The sequence below is a fragment of the Artibeus jamaicensis genome, unplaced genomic scaffold (genome assembly GCF_021234435.1).
Source record: "Artibeus jamaicensis isolate MK-2021 breed Jamaican fruit bat unplaced genomic scaffold, CSHL_Jam_final contig_2259, whole genome shotgun sequence".
NCBI classification, from domain to species: domain Eukaryota; kingdom Metazoa; phylum Chordata; class Mammalia; order Chiroptera; family Phyllostomidae; genus Artibeus; species Artibeus jamaicensis.
Genome location: NW_026521468.1, coordinates 215,352 through 230,271, shown reverse-complemented (window position 1 = coordinate 230,271; position 14,920 = coordinate 215,352). Strand labels below are relative to the sequence as shown.

Here is a 14,920-nt window from a genome sequence, read left to right as displayed (position 1 = left end):
CGTTACTCCGCCTGGCCCGCGTGCAGAGATATCCTTGGGCGCTTCCCTACCCTAGACCAGACAGTACTGAAAATCACCCAGTTCCGGAAAACAACAATTAGGGGTGAGTAACGTTTTCTTATAAATCGCATAGTTAAGACTGAAATGACTTGCTGAATCCTATAAAAGGCCAATGGCACTAAGTACTGTGGGCAGGGTACTTTGGCTTGGCTCCTGTCTGAGAAAGGGTCGCTCACCTGTGCTGTCGCCATGTCCTTTCGCCTCTCTGGGGGGTCCAGGCAGGTCTGCCCTCGAGCTGGCTGCGGTTGGTGGTCAGGTGGCGGAGCAGGCCCCGGGGCTGGGAGTGGGTGCGGCGGGTCGGTGGCCGGAGGCAGCTTCTCCTGTACTCTCGGGAGCGCTTGCTCTGGAGGAGGTTTCTATGGCGGTGGTGGAGGGTTGGGAAGTGGGATCTGTGCTGGTTTTCTTGCAGATGAGCATGGCCTCCTCTGTGGGAACGGAAAGGTGACCATGCAGAACCTCAATGACCGCCTGGCCTCCTACCTGGACCATGTGCGAGCTCTGGAGGAAGCAAACACAGACCTCGAGCAGAAAATCAGGGACTGGTGTGAGAGATACGGGCCTGGTTCTTTCCCGGGCCTGGATTGTGACTACAGTAGATACTCCTCAGTCATTGAAGAGCTTAAGAGGCAGGTAAGAAATACGGCTGTGCATACGTTTATTATAAATTTGGGGTGTCCATAACTTAAAAAAGATAAAATATTAAATGTGCTTAGTAAGTGTATAATGTAGAACTTGCTCACTCTGTGTGCTTAGTGCTTGGGACTGTGCCTTATAATAAAAATTCATGGAATTAATGAAACATATAGTTTTAAAATAAATATAATCACTTTGCTGATCTTATATTTAGCTCATAGTTTTTAATAAAGAATAACAAAAGTATCCATGATTATAAAACTTATACTTTGGCTTTTAAGTTCTAGACATTTATCATCAGAAGAAAATCCAAATTCCTTTAATGTAGGAAAAGATTATACTAAAATAGATGCTTGATAAGAAAATAAAAGTCACACTTAAATATGGAGTCTTCCTTGACTTTTGGAACGTAACATTTTGCACAATCTACCCTATTTAGATTATTTCTGTGATCACCTATAACGCCAGCATTGTTCTACAAAATGAAAATGCCAGACTGACCACTGATGACTTCAGGCTGAAGTAGGTAAAAATAAAGACATTAATTATAATAAAGGTAGAGATACTACAGTTGGAGTAAAAAAACATATCTTGTGCTTATAAAACCGACATGTTTTTATAAAGTCAGGCTAGATCACTGAAGAAGTTAAATCTGTCCTTGTAAGAAGAGCTATCATACATTTTAGGGAATGTTTTTATTCAATGGTTAAACATATTGGGATGACAAAAATTAAGTCTGCAAAACAACTCCTCCAAAATAATATTCATAGACCAGTAGGTCTTCCACAGGGATGCATCACTTTGCCATCGCGACCAGCTTCCGAAGCGTGTACAGACATCATGTTTTCCGGTACATGAAATGTCAGAAGGAGGTGTCCCTGCAGCTGCCTGTGATTACAATTCTCTAGCTCTTTAATTACCTGTCAGGTATGAAAACGAGCTTGCCCTGCACCAGAGCATTGAGACGGACATCAGTGGGCTGCACAGAGTGATGCATGAGCTGACGCTTTGTACCACCAACCTGGAGATTCAGTGTGAGACACTCAGCGAGGAGTTGACATACCTGAAAAAAAGTCACGAGGAGGTAAGAATGCAGCAGGGTGGCTTTGAATAGCATCAGATTTCCTTGTTCAAGTTCACTGTTCATTTCACAGCAGAGTACGATTCTTAAACGTCTAGTTTGAATATCAGCCCTGATCCCTTTTCCAGGAAATGGAAGTCCTGCAGTGTTCGCCAGGGGGGAACGTGCATGTGGAAATGAACGCGGCCCCTGGAGTGGACCTAACAGTTCTGTTGAACAACATGAGGGCCGAGTATGAGGACTTGGCCGAGCAGAACCACCAAGAGGCCGAGGCCTGGTTTAACGAGAAGGTACGTCTGCGGCAAATCACACACCAAGGGCTTGTTTGTTCGGTAGACTGGTCACTAACTCTTCTGACAATTATGCCGCAGAGCGCTTCGCTGCAACAGCAAATTTCTGATGATGCGGGAGCAGCCACAGTGGCCAGAAATGAGCTGACGGAACTGAAACGCGACCTGCAGACCTTGGAAATAGAACTTCAGTCCCTCAGGGCCACGGTGTGTAGGAATCACCAGTGATTTGAGTATCTGTGTGTGTACGGGCAAGTAAATACATATATGTAACCAACTTGACAACAAAGAGTACATAACTGAAAATGTAAGATATATTTAATATATGGATATATTAAATATCAAGAATTTTGTCCATAAACATTATTTCTAACTCATCAACCCCCAAAATTTTTTAAAAAGAAATTTTTTTCAGTGAAAAGAAAATAATTTTTTACTTTGGTTTTTTTTTTAAAGATTTTATTTATTTATCTTTAGAGAGGAAGGGAAGGAGAGAGGGAGAGAAATAGCAATGTATGGTTGCCTCTCATGCATCCCCTGCTGGGAACTGGCCTGCAACCCAGGCACGTGCCCTGACTGGGAATCAAACTGCGATCCTTTGGTTCTCAGGCCCATGCTCAATCCACTGAGCTACACCAGCCAGGGCTTTACTTTGTTAATGATGGTTTTGATTGCATACAAATCCCTTTCCACCTTGAGAAGGTTTAAAATGGAACTGTGTTATTTATGGGTTCCACAGGTAAGCCTTGCCTTCTTCTTTCAGAAACATTCCTACGAATGCTCCTGGGCAGAGACCGAAGGTTCTTACTGCCTTCAGCTCCAGCAAATCCAGGATCAAATCGGGGCGATGGAGAAGCAGCTCCAACAGCTCCGAATGGAAACAGCAGGCCAAAAGCTGGAGTATGAACAGCTTCTAGATGTCAAAATAATTTTAGAGAAAGAAATCGAAACTTACTGCACATTAATAGATGGAGAAGGAAGGTAAATATTACCTTGTGAAAAATTAATTTAGTAGTTAAAAAATTAACCTCACACCAGCTAGGCTTTCTCAGTCTGCGTGTACCCTGGTATTGTACCTTAGAATGTCCTGCTCTGCAGCTCATACCCTGTGGCCTCGGAAATTTATTATTGCATCCAAGTGAAACAAAAACAGGCAGCAAAACAAAGTGTCTAAGTATGTAAAATATTTGTATCTACAGTCATGTGTAGAACGTTTACATACAGAACATTGACCAATTCCTCTACTCCAATCCGGGGGGAAGTTGCTGTCTGTGACTTAGTGTTGAAGCACGTGTCTCACAGTGGCCCACTATTTTTTTATTACTCAGTTAGTCACCCGACATGCACCCGTATTGAGTGGGCTGTTACATCTTCACTTGAAAGGTGAGCGATGAGGACACAGAAGATTTCTTTGGCAAAGGCAGCAGTAGCTTGATAGCCAACGGCAACAACCCTAAAATCGCAAACCTGGGTCCAGATGGCACCGCTGAGTGAATCTAAGCACATTGCTTAAGCTCTTCAAAGCCCAGTATTTTTATTGGGAAAACTATGATAACACCGGAATCATACTCTGAAATGCTTTTAGCAACAGTGCCTCACTATGCAGGAAAAGGGCTTGTGACACTGTGGCTTGCACGCAGAAGGCACGCAGTAATCAGTGGCTGTTACCAAATGCTCGTCCATGGTCACACCACGACTTGATAGCATCTTATGCGTCTTCTAAGACTAGCGTCAGCCCGACAGCAGATTCTCATAGGAACCCAGCAGTGACCGCTGCGTCCCTCAAAGTGCTCATCACGCCATTCATTTTTCACTTCTCTTACACACCTTCCATGCTGCAGTAAAGGAAACTTTTAACAAGCCGATGCTTGGTTTTATTTTCAACAGTGTAAACTGCTTGCATATTGGCTCTGTATTTTGTGCAACGCATCGTCCAGAGCCTTCTGCACAGTTGGCACGTCAGACATGCCCATTGGCCAGGGGACGGACTGAAAAGTCAGCATGAGGACCTGGAGTCCCAGTAACGCTGAGATGAGAGATCATTTTTTTATGATAAACACCCATTTAATCTCTTCTGTCACTATACTGAAGTCATGAAAAGCTCACTAACATCTGTTAAACATAAGAATTTGAACCTCATTGAAACTAGAACTTCAAAACTTTTATTCCCAATTCAGTGTCATTTATGAGCTCCCTAATGGAAAAACATGCACTAATTTTCTCTTCACAGAAAAAACAAGTCTACATGTGGCAAATCAAAAGGGTGCGAGCCCATAAATTCCGAAAATCAAGTCAAAGGTACAGAAGGGCTTTTCCTTGCTGTAACTCTTTCAAACTTCAGCGATTGTTTTCAATAAGTCACTTATTTGGAAGCTACCGTATTTTGCTGTGTATAATGCACACCCATGTTTTGGGCCCCAACTTTCAGGGGGAAAAAAATCTTTCGTTCTAATTTTTTAATTCAGTTTTGTATTTATTTATATTTAGATACTTGTTTTTTATATTATAAAGGAACTTTAGTGTGTATTTTTGAACTATAATGATACAAGAAATTTTATGTAACAAATAATTACAAAACACAAGAACAAATGCAAGGTATTTCAGGTACCACCCATGTAAAATGCGCACCTTTGTTTTTCCCTCAAAAATTTTGGCAAAAAGTACACATTTTGTGTACCTGGCGAAACACAATAATAAGGTCATCTTTAAGTTTAGGTCTAGTGAGGGAAGGGGTAAGGGAAACTCATCATGCCAGTTCTTAATGTTTGTATTTCATATTCTTGTGCAAACAGATCTGGTCCAATTATGAAATTACTGAAATGGGGAACCAATCCCCCAATATCTGTTTTTACTTAGAACCTATTAATTTTACAGTGTTAATGCTTTGATATTAGAGCTGCTTTATTTTAAACCACAAAACTAGGGCAAGCCAGTGTTTAAAAGAAGACACATTTTTGCTTCAGGTCTGTGCTTGCCTGACACATGTTTTAGTCCATGTTTCATTCATGCTCTCAAACACCCATTGCTCCGAAAAGAGCGGTAAATACAGGAAGGACAGCCCAGGCCCTGTTCAACAGGGACTTCAAACACAGTATCTCAGTATCTCCATTTACTACACACTTGCAAACATCATTTTTAAAAAGCTTACCCATTATAACTAAACACCTTTCAACCCCATTCATAATGGACACTAAAGTCTCATTTGTTTTATTTTAGACTCAAAAGGAGAAACTTATTAAAACAGTGGTCGAGGAACTAAATCAACTCAGCAATGTCCTTGCACGGAGGGTCCACTCGTTTGAAGACAAGCCCTCCAAAATAAGCACTATTACAATGCAGCAACGGGTACCTTCTAAAGCACCGTAATGGGGGAAGAGGGGTTGTTATCTTTAAAGACCTGCCTTTGCCAAATCCCACGGGCTAAATAACCCAAGGAGATGATTCACTTCTGTTCTTAAAAATAAATAGGCTACAATTTGTTTTTCTCTTCTTCCTTTTTTTCAAGTTCTTTGCATGTAACCTTTCTCAGGGGTGTATACAGTATAGTTCTATGTATCTGATGTTCTGGCATAGACGGAGGTATAGATGTAAAAAACTGGCCAGCACTTTCCTGGAGCTGGGACTGTGAGAGAGGTCGATGACAAAGGATATGAGGGGTTTGGGGGTGGGTAACGAACTGTCCTACATCTTGATTATGGTGGGGGTCACATGACCATGCGTCTGTCAAAACTCAGAGAACCGTATGTTTAAGATGAACTTTACTATGCATATACTAAACCTCAATAAGTCCAATGAAAAAAAGCTGACAAAAAATTGAAGGCATCTATCCTAAAGAAAAATGTGAACATATTCAGCATTATTAATAACATGCAAAATGTTGGAAGCAGTCTGAAAGTTTCCTAGTAAGACAGCAGTTAATCAAGTTACTTAACAGTAGGTTTGGCCCTGAGTAACAGTAACACAACAGGACTTTACACAGATAGAAGTTTATCTCTTTCACACACATAAATTCAGAGGCGGGCTATTCAGGGCTGGGATGGCAGTTTTGCACCAGAGAGTCCTCAGAGACCCGAGTTCCTTTTAGCTTCCACTCTGCTACACCCCGAATTGGGCCCTGCTTCGGGGTCCCAGACGAAGCCCCAACCGTCACATCCAGCCACCACACTCAGTGCAGCAGGGTGGGAGAAGGTGGACGATGACTTGTGTCAGCTTCATCTTAGATAAAGTTTCTAGAACACACCGCATATATTCTGCTTACTTCACATTGGCTAGCTTAGTCACACGACTACAATTAGCTGCAAAGAATCCTGGAGAAAGTAGTCTTTGCTGTGGGTAGCTATCACCCAGTTAAAAATGGGGGGTCCAACCAGCAGTTTTGACCACATCAGGCACCTACCTACTCATGCTCTAAGGCATGTAAGGTGAACAAAGCAAGTTAGAGAACACATAAAACACAGATGACTCATCTGTGGTATATGTGGGCTTACATGCTGTGTACATAAGCAAACACATGGAAAACCGTCTGGAAGGGCACAGATATCTGGAAGGGTAGGTAAGCTGCGGTTACCTGAGGGCGTAAGGAGAATAGAAGAGAGAGGAAGGTGAGAAAGAACTTCAGCATTTTACTCCATACTCTTAGATACTGCGTGATTCATTTACATCAAGAATGTTTCCATGTGGAGAGTAAAATGGTGGGTGCCATGTCTATATCAGCATTTTTCACAATAGCCAAAAGGTGGAGGCAACCCAAGTGTCCACCCGCTGTTGAATGGATAAACAAAATATGGAACCTATGTACATGCCGTAGAACATTATTCAGCCTTTAAAGAAAGGAAATTCTGACACACGATACAACGTTGAAGACATTACGCTCAGGGAAATAAGCCAGTCACAAAAAGAGAGATAACGCACAGTGTTACTTATCTCAGCTGCCCAGAGTAATGGCTGGCATAGGTGTTTTGTAAATACTTGTTAAATAAGTGAATGAATGAACATACATGTTCACAACAGTATCACATAAATGTGGGAATTTTGTCCATAAGCCAATTCCCAGATTTTTCAACAATTTCCATAATATCTAGGGTTTTCAATAAATATATGGGGATCCTCACCCAGTAAACAGTTAATTTACTGACTTTCACTTAAGCTACACCGCGGGAAAGTAAAAACAGATAAAACGTTTCCTTCTGGGTTTGCTTCAACTTTTGCTGGGTCAGGAAGTAAGTTAACGTCCTTCCAAACTCCCACAACCCACAACAGCAATTAGGGGTGTGTTCCTAATTACCAAAATGGATAAGAGAAGGCAGCTATCCTAGACATAAGTGTCAACAAAAGATGAGGCACGTCAGCCAAAATGGAAGTTACTGCCCATCGGAAGCAGCCGCGGGAGTGTGTGGGGGCAGAACTGGTCACTCAAAGACCAGGTTGGGGAAACCGTGATTCCAGTCTGTTCTCTACTCACGTGGAAAGAACTGTGACGAGAAAACAAGAAAAAGTCCCATAAACATCAAAATCTGCCTCAGCCTACAGAGCCCAAAACCATGACGCCAGATTTTTCTGGCGTGGTGGACTGATGAGTTTTATCTTCTAAGGAGGGAAGTGAAGAATGACTCACTCACGATTTTAAAATGTAATAAGGAGCCTGAAATTGTTCCACCCAGACCCATTTCTCAGATAACCACCAACCTGAGGGCAACTGCCTTCCTACAGAAGTGAGCCCAGCAAAGTTAGTTACTAATTAGGAAAAATCATCCAATTATGCTAACTTGCTGAGGCTGGCAAGCCGTGTTTCACCCTGTGTAGGCAGAATACCATCCAGAACACACTTGAGAACTATCTATAAAAAGGCAAACCCAACAGCCGAGAGGAGAAGGCACTCCGTTCCGGCTTACAGCTCTGCCAGGCGCTAGTCGGGTACCATGTCCCTTCGACTTTCCAGCAGCTCCAGGAGGGCCTGTGCCCGCCCCACCACAGGATCCCTCCGGCTCTCCAGTGGGGGAGCCGCCTTCGGGGCTGGAAATGCTTGTGGGGTGCCTGGAATCGGCAGCGGCTTCTCCTGTGCCTTTGGGGGCAACTCTCTGGGAGGAAATGCAGGAGCAAGCAATTCCTGCGCTGGCTTCACTGTGAACGAGCACGGCCTCCTTTCGGGCAATGAGAAGGTGACCATGCAGAACCTCAACGACCGCCTGGCCTCCTACCTGGACAACGTGCGTGCTCTGGAGGAGGCCAATGCGGACCTAGAGCAGAAGATCAAGGGCTGGTATGAGAAGTTTGGGCCTGGATCTTGCCGGGGGCTGGATCATGACTACAGTAGATACCTCCCTATAATCGATGATCTCAAAAGTCAGGTAAGAAATTACAGTTCAAAATCATTTCTATGAACTTACATTACTAAATCCTCTTTTCCTTTCCTCACTGAATACTAAAAAATATTTATCATCTCTACTTGTCATTGCTTGAAAGGAATTTCAATTTAGCAATTGAAAAATTGCCAAATAAGCAATGTAAGCATCTGGAAAATAAGCATTAAGTAGATTCCATTGGTTAACCTCACGGTTTCAAATGTCACTATCTAGTAACTACATTAATTTTGATTATTTCCATTTCCTAATCTAAAAAAAAACACTTGGGTTTTTTTTTATTGATTGTGATGAATTGCCTTTAAAAAATCGAACTCCCATTTTCTAGATCATTGCTTCCACCACCAGCAACGCTAATGCCGTTCTCCAGATCGATAACGCCAGGCTGACCGCTGATGACTTCAGACTCAAGTGAGTAGACTCTTACAGAGTGAAAGAATCCATGGAGATTAATGGGAAGCATTACACGGAATTTATTTTTTGATCCCTCCATTAAATATTAACCAACTTCTATTGCAGCAGGGTAAAACACTGGATTTAAAGTAAACAGAATGTTACTGCTTTCTTATGCTTTTGCCGTGAATTATGAAGTATGAACAGCTATTATAGTAGTGTTGAATGCCCTCGTTCTTTTTCTGTCAACGAAATACCGTAAAGAAAATAATAACTATCGTGCAATAAACTTTGAAAATGTCTCCTGTGGCCAAATCTGCCACTTCAAAATTCCAGGTCTCTAGTATTCGATCACGGATTGGTGACTCCAACCGTGTGACAAGCTGGAAAATCATTCACACTTTTTAAGGTACGAAAATGAGCTGGCACTTCACCAGAGTGTAGAGTCCGATGTCAACGGACTGCGCAGAGTTCTGGATGAAATCACCCTGTGCAGGACAGACCTGGAGATTCAGTATGAAACCCTGAGTGAGGAGATGACCTACCTCAAAAAGAACCATAAAGAGGTAAGAGCTGGACATCTACATTTTCCCCCCATCCCACCGCCTGCACATTCTATCTACCTGACGGGTGGTAATGTACTTGACTTCTTAAACAAGAAAGTGGTCCTAACGATCCATTATCAGACAGACATGAGGCCTGAGTTGTCTTTAGAAGGGATGAAGTATTTGTACAGATTTACCTTCACTCTCTCATCATTTCCCACGGGAAAAAAAAAAAAGAATCATGTTTTCCAGTCCAATCTTGATGACAGGAGCAGTGTTTGGCTAGATAATTAGAGCTAAGTTAAAATGGCACACTTAAAAGATTACACCTAATTAGATAAAAGATACATACTTTAAGAACAGCCTAGAGAAACTAGCTCTAAATTCCTTATAACAGTGGCAGATTTGAAACACTCATACATCTTCTCCATCCACACAAAAAGTACACATACACTTAACATTAATACATATTCTTCATAGGTATGGCTATAAAAATAATGAGACTGACATTAAACTGTTACATCAAAAATCACACTTCCAAACAAACAGCATACGTCCAAAGTCGTCAGCGTGGGAAGTGAGATTCTAAATCGGAAAACATGGCCATTACAACCAGACACACCTTTGAGATTGTTTTCAGAACTACTATTTCCTGAGACCATCTCCATTCTTTAAAAAGGAATTTGATATTTTTAAACAGCCAAACACTTCTTTAGTCAAGCAAAATGCTTAAGGGAGAAGATCAAGCTAAAAGTGCTGCTTGGTTAGTTGTGAGGCTATCTTGTAACCCTAACTATCTGAAGAACTGCAATGATACAGATATACGGGTTCTGGCTACGACCCCTTGGTAGAGTTAACAAATTTTTTTATGTATTGAACGCAATTAATTTTTTTAATAACTCACAGGCCAACTCCCATGCATCTTTTTCTTTTTCTTCTTCTGTTTGAACTAAGGAAGTTTTCCCTAAATCTCAGAAGTAAAAACCCCACCCGGAGACAGAGAAGGCATGGGAACCACCAGGGAGGAACAAAAGCTAGACTCACCAGAGGGACTTGGTGCCGGGAGGAAGAAAGCCTCATTATTGCCATTAGGACGAATCCAGGCCCAGGATGGGGCAGGGGGTGGAGGAGGGCCCTGCAGCAGAGCCGGCAGCTGTTCTGCATTGTTTCCGTTGGACGCGGTCTCGGCAGTGACGGCCGCCATCCGCAATCTTAGAACTGACTCACTGCATCCCAACGGCACACACCTCGGGTGGAATAATATGAACTAATACACCAAACTCATTCCAGCCTCTGTAATGATGATAATGACCATAATAACTAGCATTTATTCAGTATTTGTGTGGCAGGGAGTTTTGTTGATCTTATTACCATTTCACATCTTTCAATGGCACAGAGGAGGATATTTTTTTATCCTCAATTTTCAGATAAGAAAATTGAGACTCGAAATTAAGCAATGTTCCCAAGTTCACCTCGCTACTACAGGGCAGAGCCAAAATTCACGGAGATTGGTTTGACTGAAGTCCATCAAGACACTATAATGATGGACTTCGTAATAAATGTCCTGTGGGAGCGTAATGGCTTAATAGGTAGCCAGGATTCTTTAGAAGATGATGTTCTTCCTTTACTAATGATAAATAAATAAGTTTGTCATTATAAATATAAATATATAAACAAATATTTATTTACTCATAATTACTGCAACTGTTTGGAATTATGCAAACTCAGCCCATCCACCACAGCCACGCCATGTTCAGGACAGAGCTGAGTGGAGAGCCCGTCAAAGCTTGTGGCAAAGTAGAATAATGGCCATTCCACGAAGGTGGAGACATTTAAGCCGTCAAGGAAGAGAGTAAGAGATGATGGATCACTCATTCTAAATATTTTAAGGACTTTCATTTGGAAAAGGAGTTAAGACCTTTTCTGTGCAGCAGAACTAAAACCAACTGAAGAATTGGAGTTTATGAGAGGCAATTGGGTTCACCCTGAGACAGGCTTCTGGAGCAATTAAAGCTCCAAAAATGCAACAGCCTCTTTCAGTGAGTTCACTGTCATTTGAAAGTTATGTCCACTAGACAGGAAATATAAAAAGTAGAGGGAGCTCACCACACAGCCTGGGAGGTGAAACCAGGGGGACGCTGAGAACCCTTATGAAGCTAAGCTTCTAGACTCTGTACGTGGTCCCAGCATAGCTGAGCTGCATGCTTCCTGCCTGTAGGAAATGCAAGTTCTGCAGTGCGCCGCGGGGGGCAATGTGAACGTGGAGATGAACGCGGCGCCCGGGGTGGACCTCACGGTCCTGCTGAACAACATGCGAGCCGAGTATGAAGCCCTCGCAGAGCAGAACCGCCGGGACGCAGAGGCCTGGTTCAATGAGAAGGTGAGTCTTGTCCCGGAAACAAGCCTGCTGCGTCTTGGCGCTGTTCCCACAACTAAGACTTGCTCCCCCACTTGGACCTTTCAGAGTGCCTCGCTGCAACAGCAGATCTCTGAGGATGTGGGAGCCACGACCTCTGCCCGGAATGAGCTGACTGAGATGAAGCGCAATCTCCAAACGCTGGAAATTGAACTTCAGTCTCTCCTAGCCACGGTAGGAAGCGGCAACTGCTTACTGTCTCCTAGGTTATCGTTTCAAATATGTGACAGTTGGTTTTCAATCTCTTAACTATGTTGAGAATACATCCATATATTAATTTATGTAATTAAAGCATGAAGAATAAGATTTTATATGGAACAGCCAACATTGCAACATCAACGTCATTATGTTTATTCTACCTAAAAGACTTGCTCATGTTAAGGGTATCACAGCCTTCCTAACCATCTGTCAATGCAAAATCTAAAACAATTGTAAGCAAAGTTAACAAGAGGAGAAAGTCATATGCCAAAGCAAGTTTGTGTATGTGGATATCCATCTCGGTTTCTTCATCGTTCCCTTTCAGAAACACTCCCTGGAGTGCTCCTTGACCGAGACGGAAGGCAACTACTGTGCGCAGCTAGCCCAGATCCAGGCTCAGATCGGGGCCCTGGAGGAGCAGCTGCACCAGGTCAGAACCGAGACCGAGGGCCAGAAGCTGGAGTATGAGCAGCTGCTGGACATCAAGGTCCACCTGGAGAAGGAAATCGAGACCTACTGCCTCCTCATCGGTGGAGATGATGGGTAGGAAAAATAATTTTCCAGGAAGTAAATATACTGAAATCTGCATGAAACTTAGGTCTCCGGGAAGGGTGCATAAACTGATATGAACACAGTTATTAGCATAGACGCTAAGCATTAAACATGATATCCTACTACTAAGATATGAATTAGCAACATCCTACAAAGCCAAAATGCAACAAGCCCTGTTGCATTTTGTATGGGATGAAAATTTAAAAATCACCTATTGATGCTAAAGCAGGCGTAACCCACTAAAATGTTCTCACCAAACATCTAAAGAAAACAGAACAGTGGGTCTAGAACTGAAGGGCCCTCTCCAACTCACTCCTTTGTAACGTTTCAACAACATGTGTTCACAGGGCTTGCAAGTCTGGAGGCCACAAGTCCAAAGATTATGGACCTGGAAATACAGGAAGTCAAGCCAAAGGTAATTCCAAGTAAAATCTATTTCTATGCGTTCCTACTTCATTTTCAATGCTCGGCTTGATTGCTTTTATACTGCCAGAATATACACTTCATATATTATATATAAGAACAGGTACGATAAAGATTTGTAGTAGATGTCAGTGTGTGCTAGATGGCTACCTTTAGTAATGTGTGCTCATTTTAAACAGAATAACATGTCACTATGTTTTTAGCAAATCATGCAATCAAAATTCACTAAATATGAGTCTAAGTATTTGTGTTTATTGCATAGTTTATATAAAAATCCTATTGTCCCCGTAATTGATATAATTTCTTACCATTTTTTTAAAAAGTTCATTATGGTAAAATGTGCAGAACATAAAACTTACCATCTTAACCATTTTTGTGCATACAGTTCGGAGGCTTTATGTGCCCTCACATTCTTGTGCAACCATCCCAACCATCCATCCCTAGAACTCTCTTCATCTTCAAACACTGAAACCCTGCATCCGTTAAACAACCATTCCCCGTTCCCTGCTCCCCACCCCTGGCAACCACCACTCTGCTTTCTGTGTGAATTTCCCTACTCTGCGTAGCTCCTATAAGTGGAACCATTTAGCATCTGTCTTTCTGTGACTGGGTTATTTCACTTAGCATAATGTCCTCAAGAAGGCATGTGTCAGAATGTCCTTTCTTTTTAGAGCTTAATCATATTCCCTTGTATGTTTATACCATATTTTGTATCTATTCATCATTAATGGATACTTGTTGCTTCCACATTTTAGCTATTGAGACCTTAGTCATCTTTTGTCAGGTATCTAAAACCTCCCTTTAAACTTTAATTTTTAGATCCAGCCAAACCCATAGTGGTTAAGAAAGTTCTCGAGGAGGTAGACCAACGCAGCAAAATACTGAGCACCAGGCTGCACTCCCTGGAAGAAAAGTCCCAAAGCAATTAGTCTGAGACACAAGAGCTAGTGGATGCTGAACACTTTCCAAGAAGAGCAGGCATGGCGTCATCGATCTGTCCTGAGAAAATGAGCAAGTCTAACACAGAATCCGTCTCTTCATCTTTCTGTTACTGAAATATAATCTCTAGCTATCAATAGTGGTATCTCCCCATTCACCTGGAAGAATGTCACATACAAATGTGACGGCTTATTTGACTACCTTGTAGAAAATAATTCTTTGATTACCTTATAGAAAATAATTACCTTATAGAAAGTCAATTCTTTGTGCTCAATAAACTTTCTTTCTTCAGCAAGTTATCACTGATGGTGTCGTCTTACACTTAAAATGTTTGTGTCTGTGGTACAGGTAACTGAACACCCAACAGCTTTTAATTTATATGAAAGCTTTAAAATTTTTAAGAGATTTCCATCTAAATTTTCAAGAGGTTTTCCCAAAAATTCAAAATGAGACAAATACAGAATGAATAAAAATACTTTCACTTGAATCCCTGACTTGCCATACTCTGACTTAATAACAAGTCTATTCTCCCTTCATAGTAGATAAATGTATACATTTCAGGTTCATGTGTAAAATGGGGATTGTAAGAATACTTCTCTCAAATGGTTATTATAAAGATTAAGCAAATGACTGTGAAGTATACTTATTGACTAAGCACTCAGTAGATGCCAACTTATTAATACTTGATATTTATAATGATTAATTTTTAAATATCATTTCCCTTTTGAAAATATATTTAAACAATATTCCCAAAATAAGGGACTTAAAACAAAAATTCTGTTTTAGAATTCAAGTTCTATTAATGGAGTCACTCACTTGTATTACAAAGTGCACCTGATGTTTATAACTCTCATCACTAATGGATTCATCTCTAATAACGGGAAAAAATTAAATGAACTAAAACATAATTTCCTCAGATCAAACATTACCTCTAGAGACTTAGTTGACCCTCGGTCCTCTGTGGATGGATTTCCCATATTACAATCCATCTGTGAAAATTTGATTTCAAGCTCCATCTGAAAATATCAAGC

The 14,920-nt window shown here is 41.6% G+C and overlaps 2 protein-coding genes across 2 annotated transcripts; both read left to right on the top strand.

The window, feature by feature from the left end:
- Positions 1 to 249: 249 nt before the first annotated feature.
- Positions 250 to 5,489, top strand: LOC119037561 (keratin, type I cytoskeletal 26-like). The gene is given in 8 exon segments (XM_053659108.1): positions 250 to 690; positions 1,133 to 1,215; positions 1,621 to 1,777; positions 1,903 to 2,064; positions 2,146 to 2,271; positions 2,828 to 3,045; positions 4,295 to 4,362; positions 5,261 to 5,489. Coding segments are annotated over 8 exon segments (1,425 nt in total). The 3' UTR covers positions 5,431 to 5,489.
- A 2,493-nt stretch (positions 5,490 to 7,982) lies between these two features.
- Positions 7,983 to 14,543, top strand: KRT25 (keratin 25). Its single transcript, XM_037129735.2, has 8 exons — positions 7,983 to 8,411; positions 8,752 to 8,834; positions 9,226 to 9,382; positions 11,580 to 11,741; positions 11,826 to 11,951; positions 12,301 to 12,518; positions 12,875 to 12,942; positions 13,770 to 14,543. The coding sequence occupies exons 1-8, from the start codon at positions 7,983 to 7,985 to the stop codon at positions 13,877 to 13,879; spliced, it is 1,353 nt and encodes a 450-aa protein (XP_036985630.2). The 3' UTR covers positions 13,880 to 14,543.
- The last annotated feature ends 377 nt before the right edge of the window (positions 14,544 to 14,920 follow it).